This window comes from Convolutriloba macropyga, chromosome 3, assembly GCF_964194025.1.
Source record: "Convolutriloba macropyga chromosome 3, txConMacr16.3, whole genome shotgun sequence".
Lineage (NCBI taxonomy): Eukaryota > Metazoa > Xenacoelomorpha > Acoela > Convolutidae > Convolutriloba > Convolutriloba macropyga.
In genome coordinates this window covers 52,116,240-52,135,457 of record NC_134470.1, presented here as the reverse complement: position 1 = coordinate 52,135,457, position 19,218 = coordinate 52,116,240, and the positions used below count along the sequence as shown (strand labels likewise).

Below are 19,218 nucleotides of genomic sequence, written 5' to 3'. Positions count from 1 at the left end.
TAAGAGCTCTGAACTGCTCTCTTGAGTATAACGTCCTCCTTTTTACCGTTCTTGTACGTAGCGTAGCTTATGGTTCCATCAAATTTAACAATTTTTGTGAACAACATTCCTTAGATTTAATGCTGATTCAATTAAAAATACATTCATTCTCGGAGCGTTGAAACCAAAAACTATAGCATGAAACTCTTCTGACTGTTACTTAAGATGCCTGCGAGAACTTTTTTTATTTATCTTCACAGGTATATAAGCTACCAAAACATTCCGACTATTTCAGTATAGGCACATCGCCTAAGATTTGAAGAAACTGAGATCTGTCTAATTTCAATCGCACACATTTTACTGTTACCTTGCGCTAAGTTAATCTCACTTGCACTTTTATGGTTTACACTTCAGTATATTTTGTTGTTTTTGAAGCTATTCAGAATTAGCATTTTCTGAATAAATGAGACGCCACCTGTTTTGCGAAAGCAAATCCCTTTTTTAATGTTTACCAGCTCTTCAGCTGTCACAAATGTTTTTTGTTATAACTAATTTTATCATGTGTGGATGCGTCATTAGGGTTCTTAGCTCGATTTGTATACTAACTTGGTTTTTGATTATTCAAAAACCACAGGTTTCAAATAGACAGTTTAACATCTCGACAATTTAATTTCTTCCTCGAACCCCATCTGCTGTATCGTTAGCAAAACACATCAGTATTTATGAAATCATTCACCTAGTCAGAATATCAATTTTTTAATTTAAAAAATAATGTAAATTATACAACCACATTTACGAATGTTTTCGACCAAAACATTCTTCCTGAAAAAGTGAAGAGTATAAACAAGTTAACTTTGAATCAGAAGTAATCAATTTGACCATAGAATGTTAAAAATTCAAGTTCTCAAAGAGTTATTGATAAAAACTGATGAAGTGCATTCCAAATCGTGTCTAGTGCGAAAGAATTCAAATTTATATGATTCGTGTTTATTTGCAAAACATTTTAAGACAATTTTTGATAAAGTTTATCATAATTTAAGTGCAACTAAGTATTTCGTAATTTAAGTTCATTCACTCAGGTTTTTGAAACCTCTGGAAAATGTTTCTCAGCTGTTTCTGTTTCAAATTTCACAAAAAACACTTCAACTTTTTCGCAATTTGATAAGAACGATGTTTGGTGCTAAAACAAACGTTTCTGAAATATTATTCTTGGTATATTCACTTGATTTATGTTATGCTTTTAAGCGCGAATGTGGGTTTGTTTTTCAATAAAACTCCAATACCTTTACCATGAAACAAAAGTTTTGCAAAGACTATTGACAGATTAACAATTTTGAGAAGCTTAAAAAATTTCTCTTCCTTTTTTCTGAGTCTATGTTCCAAAATAAGCGCCTATGATCTAATCAAAGTTTTTTTTAATTATGTGTAGACTATAGGGAAGCCAAAAATATGACTATGGACGAATCTTAAACATGACATGAAAATAATATAGAAGAAACGTGACAAACGATGCATACTTCTTTACCTCATGAACTTTATCTATCTTCTTCATCTTCTGAACTGCATAACTACAATTCAAGCTATTCTTGTAGTAATTGAATAGTCTGATTCAAGTGAAGACTTAAACAATTCAAGAAGCTCGAAACATAAAAAATGATGAACTTTTTTGAACAAATCGTTTGCAGAGACTTACATAGAGTTCTGATGTGAACTTTTGATTTCAAATTTCCAATAATGTTTTTCAGATCCTCTAAGAGTTCTCTAGTTCCAAAAATGGTAACTGTTTCAGAATTAAAAGCCCCAAAAACAAGAAAAGATCCAAGAAGAACCGAGGTAAGAAGGGAAACACTTGACACAAATGTTATATTGAAACAAGGCTAGAGACGATGTATAAAAAAGTTTTAGTACCCCAACCTCCATGTTTTTCTGTTTCATTTTCTGTATTGTACAAATAACATCGATTGTATAATCATAAACAAACAATTTGACCAAAAGTCAACCCAATGCAAGCATTCCAAAATTTTTCTGGTTTTCATTTTTTAAAAACAAAAAAAGAGAAGCCATTTTGTTTTATTTCTTGCAAAAAGGACTTCGAAAATGATGTCCTTTAGTTCAAAATTGTCTGAATTCATTTAGTCACGACGACAAATAATCAGAATCTTCCTTCCAAGAAAAAAATTAAAAAAAAACAAGAACCTAAATTTTCTGCAACTCAGCTTTTTTAGTTCTTAAAATTTTGGGATTAATGGAAAAGCATCCCTCCTCACGCATACCAAAGTTTATTTAATAGAATGATGACGTAAGGGAAATTAAGTATCAAATGACTGACTGGATTTTTTAAACAAAAACACCAAATATTTTTTTCTTTTGCCCGTCTTTTTTGTTTCCAGACTTGATATTGAAAAGGATTACTTTGCTTGATTATAACACCAAACAGTTTAAAGTGAAAAAAAGGTTAGCGAACCGGTCTCTTTCAATGAAGAGATCAGATCAAAAATCTGTTTGTGAAAGCGAGGAAGGAAAAACTTATTTAACACTTGAAATTTGAGGAAAAACTTATTTAATGCATTTGAAATTTGAATGAAATTTTCGAGGTTCTCTACGAGATGCACAGTTCTATAAAAAAAAACAATGTTCTGTTTAAATTTAATATCTGAAAAAAAGAACCAAGTTTGTTGTAGAGAAGTAATGAAAAGCTTACCTTCAATACCGCTAATCTGCTATCTCTGAAGACTTAAAAATTCGTTTGGTAGTTCTGCTTAATATTTTACGTGGAGCTGGTTTTCACTGAAAGCTCAGAGTGTCATCGAAGAAAGTGTTTCCTATATAATTGACTCTTAAACGTTTTTTTCAAAAAGCTGAAAGTTAGAATTTCGTTATCTTTTTGTTCTCCAAGTTTTTCTTTACTTCTTATAACAAAGTCTTTCAATTAATAAAAGGTCGATAATATCGAAGAAAAGAGACAGACGGAGGAGAACCTCTGCAACTCCACAACCATCTGCTATCATTTTCATTTTCTGTTTTGTACAAAAAACCATAAAATTATTCTTTCTAATTGAGGAGTTGTCAAAATTTAGGGTGAATTTGAATTCAAAAATCTGGATAGTTGAATTAAATAATGAGCAAAATTAGTTTATATAAACCTTTTTGCAGAACATATCAAATTATTATCCGAATTCCCAGTTTTGTTTTTTATATAGATTCCTGTAAATTCAAGTTAAAAACCTAAGTTCCACAGAAAAGCGAGAGAAAGCACAAGTTGTTTTAAGAAAAGGAAGGTTTTTTTGTCAAAACCCCGTTGCTTTGCAATCTTCAAGGTTAAAAAAATCACCGTTGAGTTGTACTTGAGATTTTAAAGAAATTACTTTTCTACTGATACCTCAGATTTGTTCAGTAAGAACGTATTTTCTTTCGAAAAACAATAATATATTAACAGTTTTTTAAAAGCTGGAATTTAGTATTTACTTATGTCCATTTTTTTCTGATTTCTTTGGTTATTTTTACCGGTAAGATCTCTGATTTAAAAGTTTGTTTATTAATTTTGCACTGATTAATAAAAAACTAGAAAATGATCAAATAAGTGGACTAATACACCCGAAATAAAGTAATATCGAATAAAATTGTCAGACAAAGACTGAAAACTTCTTTAATTTCGATTACTTTTTCATCGTTTGTATTGAATATACAACTAAACAAGGCAGCTCGGTAATGTGCGTTCGCACATTAAGTTCCGACCCCGCTCATCTACATTTTTCACTTAATTTTCTACCAAATGAGGAAGCGATAAAAAAAATAACATATCAACATATATTTCAACAAACTACTAAAACAAAAAAAAATCTACTCTAGAGGGCCTATGAGACCTGTGGCTACCATAATATGACTACCAGAAAATACGGCAATAAAAATCAAATAGTTACAAATAATAATTACGACCAAAACTCCTTGTCCATTTTTTGAAAACCACTAATGACCAAATCAAAATGGCATCAGATAAAATTCATACTCAGAAGATTAACCGGCTCTTTTTTGAACAAAATATGGGACTTTTCCTCAATGCAACTTGGCAAAAAGTCGACTAGAAATGAGTAAAAGGGGCAAAGTTTACTAAAACATTGGTTTTTTAAAAAAGAATTAAAATCGAACTGATTAGAAACATTACGCATCAAATGAAATCATTGAGAGAGTTTTAAACCTCAAAAAAGAGCAACTGAGGCCTTTCAACAACTGAGGCCTTTCCGACCCCGCTCATCTACATTTTTCACTTAATTTTCTACCAAATGAGGAAGCGAGAAAAATAACATATCAACATATATTTCAACAAACTACTAAAACAAAAAAAAACAATCTACTCTAGAGGGCCTATGAGACCTGTGGCTACCATAATATGACTACCAGAAAAGACGGCAATAAAAATCAAATAGTTACAAATATTAATTACGACCAAAACTCCTTGTCCATTTTTTGAAAACCACTAATGACCAAATCAAAATGGCATCAGATAAAATTCATACTCAGAAGATTAACCGGTTCTTTTTTGAACAAAATATGGGACTTTTCCTCAATGCAACTTGGCAAAAAGCCGACTAGAAATGAGTAAAAGGGGGCAAAGTTTATTAAAACATTGGTTTTTTAAAAAAAAGAATTAAACTCGAACTGATTAGAAACATTACGCATCAAATGAAATCATTGAGAGTTTTAAACCTCAAAAAAGAGCAACTGAGGCCTTTCAACAACTGAGGCCTTTCCGACCCCGCTCATCTACATTTTCACTTAATTTTCTACCAAATGAGGAAGCGAGAAAAATAACATATCAACATATATTTCAACAAACTACTAAAACAAAAAAAAACAATCTACTCTAGAGGGCCTATGAGACCTGTGGCTACCATAATATGACTACCAGAAAAGACGGCAATAAAAATCAAATAGTTACAAATATTAATTACGACCAAAACTCCTTGTCCATTTTTTTGAAAACCACTAATGACCAAATAAAAAAGGCATCAGATAAAATTTATACTCAGAAGATTAACCGGTTCTTTTTTGAACAAAATATGGGACTTTTCCTCAATGAAACTTGGCAAAAAGTCGACTAGAAATGAGTAAAAGGGGGCAAAGTTTATTAAAACATTGGTTTTCTTTTAAAAAAAGAATTAAACTCGAATTGATTAGAAACATTACGCATCAAATGAAATCTTTGAGAGAGTTTTAAACCTCAAAAAAGAGCAACTGAGGCCTTTCAGTATCCGGGATATGTCATACGACTACAAAAAAACGACATTTACAGGCAAAAACTAAAAATTTGAACAAAAAATTATGCGCGAAAACGATGTCCCCTCAATCAATTAAAAATTAGGCTAATCACTCAAAACAATCAAATATTCGTTTGCATTTTTGAGGGTAAAAAAAATTTGCATATCGAATGACGCCCATTTTTGTGATATTGTGAAAAGAGAACAAAAATCTGCATAAAAGGGGCAAATATGCAAAAAGCACAAGAATTGGTTTTATGAAAACTGGTTGTCCCAAAAAAAGGTCATTTGAGGAAAACAAACCGTTGTGAAGAGCAATTTGCATTTCAAGAGTTAAATGATGTGAATTGTATATAGAGATGCTTAGCTACAAATTAGCAGAAATAAAATTGGCAGATCTCAAAATTCCATCTTTTTTTATTTAAAACAAGCATTTTCAAAATCCATAGCCAACAAAAGCCTTCGACTGAAAGAGTGGACAGTTTCTCTGTCAACTACTCGGAAAACTAATTGCGACTTTTGTTAATGAGACTAAATATTAAGACTATAAAAAACATTAAATACAAGCTGAACTAATAAGTTTCACAAACAACTTTACGAATCCACAGTTTTGAAGCCATAAAATTTGTAAGACATTAACCGCCAGATTATAACAGCTTCATTCGTGTCTCCTTTGACCGTCATAACGTCTTTTTGCAACACGACTATCGCAAAATGTCAACATAAAGAACCACACAAACTGAAAAGTACCTAAACTTCACAAAACTCTTCTGAAACAAATTGTCTAAGTCCTGAAGACATCATTTGAAACTTTTAAACAACAGAAAAATTATTGTTTGATTCTGCAAAACATTAAAAAGAGCTTTAAATAATGAGGCTAAATTACGAAAACGATAAAACGTTGCATAATACGAAAAAAACGCAAACCAGAAAAAGGGATAAGTTGCAGAATATTATTACTCTTATTTTAGAAAATTAATTCGAAAGTCAAAACAACCATTAGCTATTCACTGATATCAGTTAAGTTCATTTGTTTATCTATAGTTGGCCACTGAGACCTTTAATTACACAATACTTGGCATATGACAACAAAAATTAGCAACAAATAAAGGGCAAAAAAAAGCTCTACCAATTTCTGCAAGAGAACGGTGTCGCTGCCCTTCAAACCATGTGTTATGAAAACAAAAAAATATGCTCAGTTTCAAATGGTGTAAAATTTTCTCAGTTAGATGGTTAAATAATGTTACAATTCATATCAGAAACAAAAACAACTGCAAAAATGGGAAATTATGCACAAATATCAGAAAACTTTGTATGGAAACTCGTAGTATCAAAAGCAAGAAAACCTTCTGTTGAAACAATCGGCCATAAAATCAGTTTGTATTCTATATGGAGGAGAGACTGACCTCTACTTACTGAGAATAAACAAAATATTGACTAAAATAATATAAAAAATTGACAAGTTCAAAAAATCACACAATTTTCCTTAAAACAAATACATTCAATAACATATGAGACATTAGGTAACAATCGAATGACTAGAAAAGGTTAACTTGCACCTCTTGACAAAGAAATTTATATCTGTGAGTGGTTAAACTAAAAATCAGACTGCCAAAAGAATAACAATTGAAGGCAAAAGACAAGAATTCAGTTAAATTTTACTAAAACTCTTTCTCAAAGCCATAAAATACTTTGGTTCCCTGAAAACAAACTGTATCTATACATTCGGCCTAAAATTTACCTAAATTGAAGCTGTCATTATTGGATCCGTAAGTAAAAAATGTCAGTATCTAACATTAAGAAAAACAAAAGCAAAATATTTTGAAAAAAGCTAGCATCAAGTAAAAACCAAAAAGCCTCTGATTCTAAGAATCCATGATGTTGTCGAACCTCTCCCTGATTTTTTCGCGCGCCTAGCAAACCGACCAAGTGTTTCAAGTGTTTGCAAGTTAGAACAATTGTTGCGTGGAATTCTTCAAATATTAAAAAAAAGAACGATGCATTTTGTATAATTATCGAGTTAAACCTGCAAAAAACGGCAAGGTCTTAATTCCAGAAGACTTTCATACGGCACCTAATTGCAACTAGCGCTCTTTTTGAGATTTGACAGTCTGTTTTAAGGTTTCTAGGTCACTCAGTCACTACTTTATCAAAGTGGACCAAAAAAGCATATTTTGTACCATTTTTGATGAAAAAAGTTTGAGTTTTGAAAATGTTACCAAATTTTTTAGCCAGAAAAAAACTTCAATCAAACAAATTAGCAGCGCTCTTCTATCTGTAACGGTATCAACAACACTCTGCTGTTCAAAATTTTAACTTATTTTCAACTATATTAGCGAAATTGTGTCAAATTTTAGCAAAAATTACTGAAAATGTGAACAAAAACAGTCGAATGTTCACAAAACTTTAAACCTCGATAACTCACTGTAAAAGACGAACATCGAAAAAATCTTTTTAATTCCGTATTCTACGCTGGACGGGCTTTTCAATGATACCAATCACAATTCTCTACGATGAATATATCGATCGGCCAAAATTGACTGAACAAAAAAAACCCAGTTGATTATATAGTTCCTCCTCCCCACTAAAGTTGGGGTCGGAACAAAAAACTAGGGAAACTTTTGTGAATAATTGGTTTTGTAGATATTCTTGCTTTTTGTGTGTAAATTTAAAATGTTATAATTTGAAAAACGTTTTCGAAATTCTCTTTCAGTTCAATGGATCTAAAAAACAAAGTTTTGCTAAATTCAAAACAAAAGAACCAAGAAGAAAAAGTCAAAGAAAAGCGGAAAAGCGTCAATGAAGAGTTTTTAATCAACACCCAGATAATTGGCGATCAGCTGGAAACCTCATGAGTTTCAGATTGAGATTTCTGCATTACAAATTACAAGTTTTTTATTGAGAAGGCAGAAATTTTTCTTTCACGGTAGAAATTTTACCGTAGAAAAGTATTTCGTATAGTATCAAATTTAGTATAATAGTAATTCCGTTTAGTAATTTAGTATAATAATTTAGTATAATAATTTGGTAAAATAACATATTTCAGAAAGCTCCAAATGATTATTTGATAATCTCCAGTGTTTTCAGAACTTTTCGGGTTATTTTTCAAAAGAAGTCTTCTATTTGATAAATGTTACACTAATTTTAAATTGGCGAGGAAGAAAACAAAAATATGAGTTGGACTAAAACAAAATTAGTGTCGAAGAAAAGCTGAAATTTTATAAAAACTTCTACCTTCTTATACCCTTTTCATCTCCTGGTATGATCATATCATTATTCTTTTACTAAATGATAAGATCGCGTCAATGGAAGATTCAAACAGTTCAAGAATCCAAAGACATATAACTTCTAGAAAAAACGAACAAATTGTTTTTGAAAAAAAAATCCGTTCTTCTATTTTTTTGTGTGTGAATTCATGATAAAATTCAAATAATGTTTTTCTTTAAGAATTCTTGAAGATTTTCTACAAATTCTCAAAAAGGAGGAAAAGAACCAACGTTGTTTTAAAAAAGACAACAAAAAATTCCGACCTTGTTCCTATTTTCCGATGGAAAGGAATGAAATATATTCCTTGTTGTTAGAAATTTTGAAAGACTTCAGTTACTCCTCAGAACTTGTTGCGAAATTGTCTCCATCCTCAACACCTTCGAAACTCGTTTTCACAAATTGCCTTTCTTCAAAACGTGAAAGTTATTGAGTTTTTTGCGTTTTTAAAACATCACAAAGTTCATTAGTAGGGCAATTTCCCAGAACTAGTAGTGGCTCAGAGGCGGTTGATACAAAAAAATAACTGTAGTTTGAATGTATGTAAGACACATTTTCGTGTGGTGTCATATGCAAAAAGGTATGCGAAACGTTGGATGTCAACAATTGTTTAGTCCAATTTTTCATAAGCTAAATTGGCATCATTTTTCTTTTTTTTTACTTCTCCAGATGAAATCATTTTGACATCCATTGGATTTTGTTTTAACATGAAAGATACATTGATGTTGAGTTTTCAAGATAATGTTGAGTTTTTATGATAAAGTTCCAGATAGTTGCTTTTGTCTTTGTGGCTATGACGGTAGTCATGTGGATTTTAATTTTTGGTTACCTAATCCTGTTGAATTTCAAGTTTTACTGAAAAAATATCGTTTTTAATTTTTTTCCAGATTCACTCGAGCATTCTTGTTTAGAATCTGTGATCAATGAGACTGAAACGTTCAGATCTGACGACAATTACGTGTAAGGGCTACACATAAACAGGGGAAAATAACTGAATGTTGTTCTATTTACACATTTTGTGGTTCTTATTTGAAGGATCATAACATTGCTGTTTCCTTTCAATTAAACTCATTGTAGAGCAGCTTTTGCTGTAATAAAGAATTATTCATTTTTATTAAAAAGCTTCATTTTTATTACAAATTAGATTGAATGTGAATTAATTCCCTTGTGACTGTCCTCTCCAAAAACAGTTTTTTTTCTGTAAAAGAGAGCACACGAGTAAGTCAAACAGAAGTCTCCGTAATTTTTTTTCTGTCATAACCTTCTATGAATGTACCGCTATTGTTTTAATGTAGCCCTTTTGTCTTGAAAAGTACGGAAATTCCTGCTGCCATGAACTCGCTTTGTTTGTTTCAATTTCTATACTACTACAATTGTTGTCCTTTAAGTTTTTCACATATTTTGATACAAAAAATACATCCCAATCAACAAAAATGTATAACTGATAGCAAAAATTTCCCAACCTCCATCGCGCTTGCGCAAAAAAAACCCTGACACACAGACTAACAATCCCACCACACCACCACCACCACCACCACCAACGGCCAAGCATTTTTGCCATCAAATCAGTCGGCTATTATTGAGCACTTGTAGTAACATTTTAAAAAATGGGGATCGCGTTGGTGCTTTCTCTTTTCTCAAAATCTTTTCGCAAATTTTTCGATGATTTTAAAAATTTGGCGAATCTTTTGATTACTTTAGCTTTGAAAAGTTAAGTTAGAAAAATAAGTTTTTGAAAATTTTTAGGGCAGTGTTGGGGGATTCAAAGGTTTCGTCCAATATTTACATCAGAGACTGGTTCATGCTCAAATTCCTCTGAACCTGGTGAATAAAAACGATACTTTGAAGTATATACTGTTTGAGGTATATGCTGTTATTCCAACTTTAACAAAATTTTGTGATATTGAGGTGAGTTGGCCACTAAAATTGCCTCATATCAGGTCAATTGATCGTGAGGCAAATTAATGCAAAGGTCTTTCCGATAACTTCAATAACAACTTCAATTTTGCGAACTTGCAAAAATTTTATTTGATTTCTCAATTTGTTTTTCACATTTTTGAATACTTGGGTCAAATACATGTCATGCAACGTTTATCTGAGCCGTCAGTGAAATATATTTCTCGAGTCCTGCAAGAGGGAGCTTGTTTTCAGTTAATAAAAAACTTAAAGAATTTCAAATTATTTACAAAAGTTTTTACTAGTCTCTTGATTAGCTATTGGACAACATCTTACGATATGTTCATTTTTGTAATTTTACAACAAAAATGTATACAAAAGTTCCAATTATGTAGTTTTCTATCTTTTCATTTTTTTAAAAAAAGTTTTTGACTTCTTCTCTTATTTACATAATCCAAAATAGCTTTTACCTGGTCATATAATTTTATAATACTTTTTCTGCAGTAGAATCTTAGTTGGTTTTTATGACATTAGTTTCAGAAAATTTTAGCAAAATTCAAACAATTATCCCACCTATCTGATCTCAACCTGCTCACAAAGTTCCCCTCATCCCTCAGATTAACCATCTGACAGCGTATTGCAAGAAGTAGGCTCTTAAAACAGGAGCTTTAACAAAATTCCGTTTTTCCTGAAAACTTTTGAATTTCTGTCCTTTTCGCATTGTTCGTCTCTTACATGTCCAGCAACAGTTCTATTTGCCCGAAACAACGTTCCAATTTAAAGTTTTCCGATGAAAGTTCCAATTGACAGTTTCCAAATAAAATTATCTGCAACTGCTGTAAAGATTTAATAAAGTGCTCAATCAAGCGAAAAATTCTTGAAAATGACTAAAAAGGGAAAGGAACATAAACTTTTACAGTAGTTTAGATAGATGACTGGGATACCAAATATTGCTTATGGTGATCTCATTGGAAATAAAAACAGTACAGAATAATATAAACAATTGATGGTTTTTACCTAAAAGTGTTGCGAAAACGAGAAAGTTGGCAAAAGAGAAACAAAGTTTTAATAAATGGAGAAAGTAGCTGGGGTGCGACAAAAAGTATATTAGGTTTAAATAAAGTCGCTAAAAATGTTTTTCAACTCGCTATGGCAGAACGGCTCTAAATTTATTTTTAAAAGCTGCTATGAAACTATTCGAAAGGTTCTGAGTGACCCATTGTTTATTCTGTCAGTCTTGCAAACATTTTTTTGTACTTTTCATCTTGGTTTCAGAGTTCGCAACAAAATTCACCGATCTTTATTTTTCTCCTTATGTTTATAAACTGTAATTTTTCTCATTGATTTTACATTCAGTCGATTTTACTGAATCTTAAGGCCTTCTTCGCATTGACTCCGTTACAAACGATATGATTTGGTACCTTGCATTTTATCGTTAAAGTTGCTATATTTTCAGGTGCAGGAATGCTACCCAGGCTGAGGTACTTGACCCAAGCCAGCTCTGGCCAGAGCTAGATTGGATCGCGTAGTAGCCGATGAAATACTGAATGTACGCCTCCAGCCAATCAAAGACTGAGAAGACTCTATTCTTTTTTATATAGCGCTTGTACGGCTGACTTCAGTCAGGCTTGTAGTTATAGTTGAATACACCATGTGTATTCGCAATACCTTGACTCCGAAGTTGACTATATTATACGCCGTTATAATTGAAGTATTCCTTCAATGTTTTACTGAGTCGGTTAGTCTGAGAGAACTAGGTAAGCGCGCAGAAATAAGTAGCCCTAACTCTCTATACATTAAGGCTGTAAAAGGAGCCCACATAGGGTCTGCCTTAGTACCACAGCCTGGGAACACTTCTAGTTTAAAAACTTACTCGATATCGAGGCATTCGTGTTCTCTCGAGATAACGGCCCACTAATCGGAGAAGCCATTTCACTGAAACAAACAACCAGATATTATTAATGCTTCTAGAAAGAAAGCAGAACAGTGTAAAAAAATTGATTCATAACATGGCTTCACTTCTCCTCAATTACCAATAACAATGAAACATTGTAAATTCTTATTTTTAATTTCAATGAATTATTAAATTGCCACTCCGAAAACATTTCCCCGTTAAAAAAGCGCTTCTTACATCTTGATCAATCTTGCTTCAATATTCTTTTCCAAAACAATGAAGAGAATAGTACTTTATCTAAAAAAGCAAACTGTTTTGTTGAAACATTTTGACAACATACACCTACAAGACATCTCCTGGATACACAATTTTACTTTTCCGACAACTCTCATTGGTTCGTCTCCAGTCTCACAAGTACGATTTCTCGTACAATGATTCAAAGACAGTGTATAGCAAAAATAATATCAGTTCATTTCATTTTCTGTCCTGAAAACCATTCGAGAAAATGATGGAAATCATGATATAGACGGCAGTTTTAAAATTCATTTTGATTTCAAAAAATTGATCTTTTTATTCGCACATAACCAATACACATCACATACAGGTAAAAACAAGCACAAATCACAAAAAGAAACAGAAAAAGGAATTCTATCCTCTTATTTTTTAAATAAAAAACACAAAGTCCAAAGCGCACATTTGCCGAGAACTTTTCGCTTGAATTGGAAAAATAGTTACTTTAAAAAAAATTGAACCCTTTTCATTCAATTTTCACTTCTGTTGTCGTGTTTTGGTGTTTTTATTGGTCCCACTTTATGCTCCTCCATTTTTGATAGACACATTTTGACTTCTTTTCGGGGGCATCCCTGAATAACACATGTGGTATCAAAAAAAGTTCTTTGCGTCTAGAATTTCACTAAAAAGAGAAACTTCAATTAATTTGATTCTTTGTCGAAATTTTTTGAACATTTCTTGGCAGCAATTCAAGTCATTGCGTGTTCTTTCGACAAATAAAGTTAAGTTACGGCTTTTCAAATGATATCACAGTGCAAACGTTGCTTTAGAAATTAACTTCATTAAATTTTGAAGGAGAACAATTTGGCTGCGTTTCACGATTTATCCTAATATTTGACAAAAACGTTTCTCCAATTAGTTCTTGTCTGTATCATTTTAAATAATTAGCGACCTCATACCCATATGTCCTTTTCCTAGAACTTTCGAGGGTTCAAGAACACAGAAAATTGCGTTTTTGAGAAAAAAATTGAGACACAAATTCAGCCTACTGCATGTATTTTGATAAACCTTTTAAGACATTCCTTAAGGCATTATGCAAATTTGTCGCCAAAAAACCTCTTTGTCACAATTAGTTGTCATAATTCGCTGAATTTTAACAAATTTTGAGAAATATTGCTTGAACTGCATCCTGAAACACAAATTGAGACGAACATCATTAAAACAATATTGCGGCATCAAGACCATTTGTTCTATTTAGTCCAAAAGAAGCGATCACGAAAAACTCGATCTGGCAAAAAGCAATCATAAGCGGTGCAGCGGGAAAAGTACTGAGCCAGAAAACAATTGAAAGAAGTTTATATTGACAATACGGGTTACTCTTATGATGTGATCTGAGCTATCTCTATTTTGGATCTCTAAGTTTATCTTTACCCTTAGGTGCTTCAGTTCTCTCTCTTCTTTACTTTTACAAAGTGGCTTAAATGCTCAGATAGATAGACTGTATAAATACCTCCACTTTTTGTTTGCGTTTCTGTGGCTGGTTTGGAACACCTTGGTAGCATTTGAGCTTTCAGTGAGCTCAGTGCCACCGCGGGTGTTTTGAACACGTGGCGGAAAGCAACATACCTACGAACCCCCTTGTTTTTTTTACGTACCTACGCACCCCTTGATTTTTTAAGCTTATTTTTCGCTTTTTCGGATTCATAATAATCTGATTTACTGCAACTCTAACTCTGAATTTTTGAAAATAACCATTTGTTTTTTCAACTTGTCGAAAATCGAACACCTTGGTAGCTCTTGAGCTTTCAGTCAGCTCGTTGCCACCGCAAGTATTCTGAATTACACATTAAGTCGAAGACGAAATATGAGTTCCTCTAATTTGAATAATGATCAAGCTCCCCCAGAAGACCAACGAAGAGAGGAATATAAACAACTCAAAATCGGATAATAATGGGAATAAAAATGAAAATGAATGCCCCAATCTATCATATCTTGGTCAGACACCTTTAATGAAAGGCGGAAAAAGAGCTTGTGTTGTATTAAGTCCTGATGAAAATGATGCAAAACCTGAAAATAACAAAGTTAACGAAAATGTTCCTAATTTGTAAATTTCCGAAATAATTGAAAATAACTTTCAGAAATCTGTTGCCGACATGCTTCCTGAAATATTGAAAACTGTAAAATCGGATATGGAGTCAATTAAAGCTGAGCTAAAAAACGAATTGAAAACTACCATAAGTGAAATTTTCAATGAAAAATTGATAAACTTAAGTCGCAGTTGGAACTTAAAATAGACATTGAGCAAGAAAAAGCTAAATTGAAAACATTATCTAAAATAGAACTGCTCGAAACTTATAACCGCCGTGATAACATTAAAATACAAGGTCTCGAACAAAATTTAGCTCTTGGCCAGAGAGAAACCTATCAAGAAACTGCCGAAATTGTACAGAAAGTTGCTCAAGAAATGAATGTACGTGTTGAAAAAAATGACATTTCAATTGCTCAAAGGCTGCCATCTAATAACGGAACACCTAAACCAGTAATTGCTAGGTTTACACGTAGAGTGACTAAAATTGAGCTCTTAACGAAAAAGAAAAACCTGCATGGAAATTCCCTTCTAGGGAACGTAAGAATATATGAAGATGCCACAAAAGTTCGCGTAAATTTCATGAATTTGCTAAGAAACGATGAACGGATAAACACATTTGGATCAGAGAGGGGACAATATTTTTTGAGTGGAAAGATAATGAGAGCATAAAAAATACATGGCCTCTATGAAGGAGCTGAATTGGTACAATACAGTTATGAAACGGTTATAAAGTGCTTTGATACAAAACTGACCAACAGAACAAACACGGCATACGAAAGTGAAAATAGACGTAAAATGTTGCATAACAAGAAGCCTGAGCAACAAAACTCGAACTTTGAAAACATTAACAATTTTAAAAACAAAAATCAAAACTACAAAAAACAAAGTTACTACCCACGGATGCAATTTTAACCAGACTATCAGACTCCATGCTATCCAACAAATTCCTTTGGCTTCCAAAATCCTCGATTTTAGCCATATTTTAAATATTCTTCAAATAAACGTAGGATTTCTCAAAAAGCATTTCTCAGACCTAGAGGCTTTAATTTTAAGTCTTGAATCTAAACCAGATATTCTATGCCCGAGTGAACACGGTTAAGTGAAAATGACGAAACGTCAAATTATGTTATACCTGGCTTTAATAACTGGGCAATAAGAAATAGAAATTCACGAGGAGGTGGAATTATGATTCAATGTAACAATACCTTAAACATTGTGAAAGAAAATCCTAATCCTTTTAATGAAGCGTTGTACTTGAATCTAGATATGCAAATTTCAACTTCAAACTCATGGCTTTATATAACCCTCCACGATACAACAAAATGACCTTCAAAGAAACCCTTGATAAATTTTTAGAAAAAGAAAATAGCCCAAATACCCAAACAATAATTTGTGGTGACTTCAATATTGATGTTGATAATAAAAACCTAATGGTATATAGGTATTTAAATAACATCGCCGCTAACGGTTTTGAATTTTTGTGCGATAATCCAACAAGGGTAACAGAAACATCATCAAGCTGTTTAGATCATTTTCTATTTCAAAACATTAAAAGAGAAGAGCAAGTTCAACACCAAAATTTTAGTGACCACTATCCAGTTGAATTCAAGTTTAAAATTTACAAAACAACGACAAATAATGAAAAACTGTATAGAGATACAAAATTTTTAAGTTGTCCGGAACGAGCGAAAAGATATGTCAATGACTTGAAATAACATCTGAAAAATAACGAACAATCAATTTTCAGTAAAAGCAATGTAAACGAAGCCTTTGATATTTTTAAAAGACTTTTCTTAGAGGTGACAGATTTCTATGCACCAATGACAATCAGTAAAACGAAAAGTAAGTATCCACAATGGTTTTATAACAAACTGAAAAAACTTAAAAACAAAACAAAGCTCACCGAAAATGGAAAAAGAACCAATGTGAACGCTTGCTGCTTTCACGAAAGCGAGGGATAACCTTAAAAACGAAATCATAACAACCAAAAAACAATTTTATCATAATAAGTTTGACAAATGTATTGGCAATTCAAGACAAATATTCAAACTTCTTAATGAACTCAAGGGGAGAACAAATGCTTCCGAGACTTTTCCTATTCTAGCCAGTGGTCAGAAAAATATCGAGGAACCCAGCCAGGTAGATAATGCAAACTCTTTCAATGACTTCTTTATCAATATTGGTTCAAACTTAACAAAACACCTAAAAAAAGAATACCACACCCAGATTAAAAAGCAATGCGTATTCCATGTTTTTATATAAAACAAATTCGTCTGAAATTCAGAAAATCACGCAAGGCTTAGACAACAAGTAATCGTCAGGGGACGACAATCTCAGCAATGTTTTAATCAAAACTTCTGTTTCGGTAACAGCAGTTTACTTAGAATGCCTAATTAATCTTTCTTTCAGTACAGGCGTTTTTCCCGATGCACTATCGAATGCTAAGGTTTTCCCGCTTCATAAAGAAGGATCCAAAACTGATGAAAATAATTTTAGGCCAATATGCATTTTAAATGTATGGAGTATAATTTTTGAAAGTCATGTACAACCGACTATATTCATTCATCGAATGTTTTAACCTATTGCATATTAACCAGTTTGGTTTTAGAATAAAACACAGCACTATTGATGCATTGGTTCAACTAACAGAAACAATACGCCGAAATCAGAACAAAAACATAATCAGTCTTTTCCTAGACCTCAAAAAGGCGTTTGATACAAAAAATCATGACATCTTAATAAGTAAATTGAAATTGTACGGGATACGAGGAACGCGTCTGTCTTGATTTAAACCGTATCTTGGGAACAGAATGCAATGAGTAGAATTGAATGGAATAAGCTCCTCTTGGAAAAGAGTAAAACGTGGTGTTCCCCAGGGCTCAATATTATGGCCTCTACTACTCATAATTTACATAAATGACCTGCCGAACGTCTGTAAAGACGTTGAAATTTTGTTTGCAGATGATACTAATATAGAAGCAATTGGTTATTCTATTAACGACGTAGTATCAGATCTTAAAAACATAAATGATTGGTTAACTGAAAACATGCTTGTTTTAAACCTTGAAAAAACCATTCAATTGAACATTAAAACGGATAATTTGAACCCACGCTTCGAGTTAAATAACCAATATACAAAAGTTGACAATACATTTAAATATCTTGGTGTACGTTTGGACTCAAAACTAATTTTTAAAACTCACATTTCTCATGTTGTAAAAAAGCTTAGCAAGCAGTGTGGAATTATTTCGAAACTCAGACACTATGTTCCCAGAAGTAAATTATTAAACTATTACAATACAAATGTAAATTCAAGATTTCAATATGGCAGACTTGTCTACCGATGTTGCGGCTATTCTTCACTCTTTCTCATTTTTGAATTACAAAAGAAAATTTGGAAAATATTACACTTCCAAAAAAAGCGGGACGGTTGCAATGACCTGTTTATAAACAATACACAATACAATACTCTTTGTTTACGAATTGCATTTATATGAATTGCTCAAATTTGTTCTCAGATCTCTAAATGGACATCATTGTATTAAGTATTGTAGCAATATGTTTCAAAAACAAATTGAAGGTGTTAATACACGAAATAGTACATTGAATTTGCTTAATATTCCGTTTTAAAAAAGTAAAAATGAGAGAAACTCAGTTCAATTTAGAGGTTCTGTTCTATGTAATAAGCTTAGATTAATTGGAGTGTTTCCTGATAATATACAAAATGTCGCTAGGAACAACCTTTCTGATATTTGTCACAAATTGAAATATTCTTATATCTGTAATAATTCTGAACTTATTGAAAATGTTTATGGCAACCGTTCCAAATAATCGATCTTCCTTAATTTTGTCTTAGAAAAAGTTGTGTATTTTAGACATAGCATGGTCAAGAGGCAAGGTTGACTGGAAAAACTGCCAAAAAGAACTGGTTTATGGTATGAAAAAATCAAAAAAACTTTTCTAGGTTATTCTCAGCTCGATCACCTATTCTTCAATATTGACTTTGTTTTTGGCTTAAATTTGTTAACTTTAAATCTGTTAAATTTGTTTATCAGCTAAAATGTAATCAATAAATGGACAATAAAACTGTCGACGTTAGTTTATCTATGCACCATCATCTACTCAGTAGACTATGATTAGGATGAGCCAACTGCGTTTAGAATTGGAAAACTTTTTTCAAGAAATTTTGCTAATTGTTGTTCTTGTCTTTTTATTTACAGCAAAAATAATTGAATAGCTCTTTCCCCTTTTCCTTGCACTGAAGTCACTTGAAGCATTCGAATAAATAAGCAAATTTATATTTGAAAAAGGACAGCTTTTTAGTCGGTAGTTGCTGTTGTTGCTCTCAACTATCACAAATTCAGTCAATTATGTGCACTTTCAATCAAGTCAGTCTTCCATTTTAACATGGGGTCACGGTTTCCAGGTTTAGAGTAGCTGGTTATGGACAGTTTAAAAAAATAACATAACTTCAGCTTTTGACCTATTTGTATCTTAATTCAAAAAGACACAATAAAATTCTTATACGCTTTCTGTTGAGTTAAATATTCTCTAAAATAGGAGTTTCATTTTATGAAGAAAATCTTTTCATTCAAAAAACCAGAAACCAG

At 32.2% G+C, this 19,218-nt stretch overlaps 3 protein-coding genes across 3 annotated transcripts in view; 1 reads left to right on the top strand and 2 right to left on the bottom strand.

Moving 5' to 3' along the window:
* LOC142336269 (uncharacterized) overlaps window positions 1-19,218 on the top strand; it is a 556,260-nt gene that overhangs the window by 379,951 nt on the left and 157,091 nt on the right. The gene's annotated exons all lie outside the window — the stretch shown is intronic.
* The window catches only part of LOC142336270 (uncharacterized), a 308,561-nt gene that overhangs the window by 170,047 nt on the left and 119,296 nt on the right, over window positions 1-19,218 (bottom strand). The gene's annotated exons all lie outside the window — the stretch shown is intronic.
* LOC142336264 (uncharacterized) overlaps window positions 1-19,218 on the bottom strand; it is a 50,138-nt gene that overhangs the window by 22,655 nt on the left and 8,265 nt on the right. Inside the window, exon 2 of the mRNA XM_075384957.1 lies at window positions 12,268-12,329. Within this exon, the coding sequence (XP_075241072.1) occupies window positions 12,268-12,329 (62 nt within the window). The remainder of the gene's footprint in view (window positions 1-12,267; window positions 12,330-19,218) is intronic.